This window comes from Laccaria bicolor, genomic scaffold, assembly GCF_000143565.1.
Source record: "Laccaria bicolor S238N-H82 LACBIscaffold_152 genomic scaffold, whole genome shotgun sequence".
Taxonomy (NCBI): domain Eukaryota; kingdom Fungi; phylum Basidiomycota; class Agaricomycetes; order Agaricales; family Hydnangiaceae; genus Laccaria; species Laccaria bicolor.
This window is the reverse complement of record NW_001890011.1, coordinates 18,217-19,774: the sequence shown is the minus strand read 5'-3', so window position 1 is coordinate 19,774 and position 1,558 is coordinate 18,217. Positions and strand designations below refer to the sequence as shown.

The following is a 1,558-nucleotide window of genomic DNA, read 5'->3' as shown; positions in this document are numbered from 1 at the left end:
TGACGTGAGCAATCCCCTTGGTACTTCATTTTTTCCACTAACATGGTGATTAGGGTACCATGCTCTTAACTATCATTGACGATGATGGGGAGAAGGTGACCCTTCCGTACGTCCTCTTTTTTTTTCTGTCCAAACACCATTTCACCTATTATGAAAGAGCATGCGGCGTAACACGGGTCTCTTAATACATATCATTCCATACCACCTGTAACATTGAATTTGTCCAAAAAAAATTATCTGAGCTTTTGATGGGCCGGCTTATTCAGCTGGCCATAAGCATTGGGCTTCACCAACGCCAAGATGGAGCCAAGTACAAGGCCATCAATACGCTGTCACCCTAACTTCAACATAATAAACTTTGACGTAATGGACAATGCCCTGGCCTCATGTTTTGGGAGATAAAAAGTAAATGGGAATTTCTTGTTTTTTTTAAAACCATGACTCCCTCTCAACATTCACAAGATCTAGCTCACTACATCAAAGGCCGGCTGCTAAGTTCCAGAATGCCATTGATTCATGCTCAGCCTGCTAGACCAACATGGCTTCTTCCATCTGGACCTCAAGTTCAAGTTGAAAAGGTCATTAGGATGCTTGAAGAAGCCTGGAATCAATCCTGTAAGTCCGATGTTCAACCGGCGGTATCAGACAGGCCAATAAAGCCTTCCCAGATGAAACTGACTGGGATGTCTGAGATTATGTGGCCGAGTTATCACTGAGGCAGAGTGGAAGCAATGGGGATTTGGAAAACAGACTCCTTACAAGATTCCCACCAATCTACCAGTCAACATCGCCGGTCGACATCCCTTACCTTGATAAACCTTGCCACATAACTGACAAGGCCGGCCACATTCTTCTGTGGTACTTCCCAAAGTTAATCTCAGAAGATCTTCAGGTAATTTTATTTCCCCCAACAACCGAGAAGTTTTTAACTCAGACCGGTCCAGCAACTGATTTGGACCCAGACGGAGAATCTAAGACCCAAAAAGAAAAGTAATGGGAGTTGGCGGGATCAGATCCACCCCGACCACGGTGGCAAAATGACCGGCATAGTAAATTTATCACCCGGCTGGTTCTCCCAAGGACACAAAGGTCCTGCCAATCCACTTCATCCTTCCTCCGATATCCAACAGGCCAGTAACCTCATCTATCTTGAAACACTCTCCTTCATCAACACCGTTATCTCTGCCATATACTCCATCATTCGACCCGACCTATGTGAGTCAGGATTTGCGGTCTTTGACCAGCTCACTGAGGACAGTCCACTTCAGTCACCCACTGCCAACTGACTATTAGTCATGCAAACTCCACGTAAGTTACATGACTAAATGTCATGGACCATATCTATATTCTAGATATATATGGGTCCTAGAAAGCCCTGAAATCTAAAATATATTCTTGACACATGGACCCTGAAATGTCACACAAAAATTATAATGTCTGTGTCACACCACCAAAATATATTTTGCAAGTGAAATGCAGTAAGGATATATTTTTGGTCAGTGGACCCTGAAATGTCACTGTCACACACTTAGAAATATATTTTGCCCTGGCTTGGCCT

At 43.8% G+C, this 1,558-nt stretch overlaps 1 protein-coding gene across 1 annotated transcript; it reads left to right on the top strand.

Annotated features, from left to right (window-relative positions):
- Positions 1 to 437: 437 nt before the first annotated feature.
- On the top strand, positions 438 to 1,369 carry LACBIDRAFT_335801 (uncharacterized protein; the record flags this gene model as incomplete). The annotated part of the gene is made up of 5 exons (XM_001890695.1): positions 438 to 615; positions 693 to 892; positions 963 to 1,215; positions 1,294 to 1,308; positions 1,353 to 1,369. 5 exons carry the CDS (start codon positions 438 to 440, stop codon positions 1,367 to 1,369), a joined length of 663 nt encoding a protein of 220 aa, XP_001890730.1.
- Positions 1,370 to 1,558: the final 189 nt, after the last annotated feature.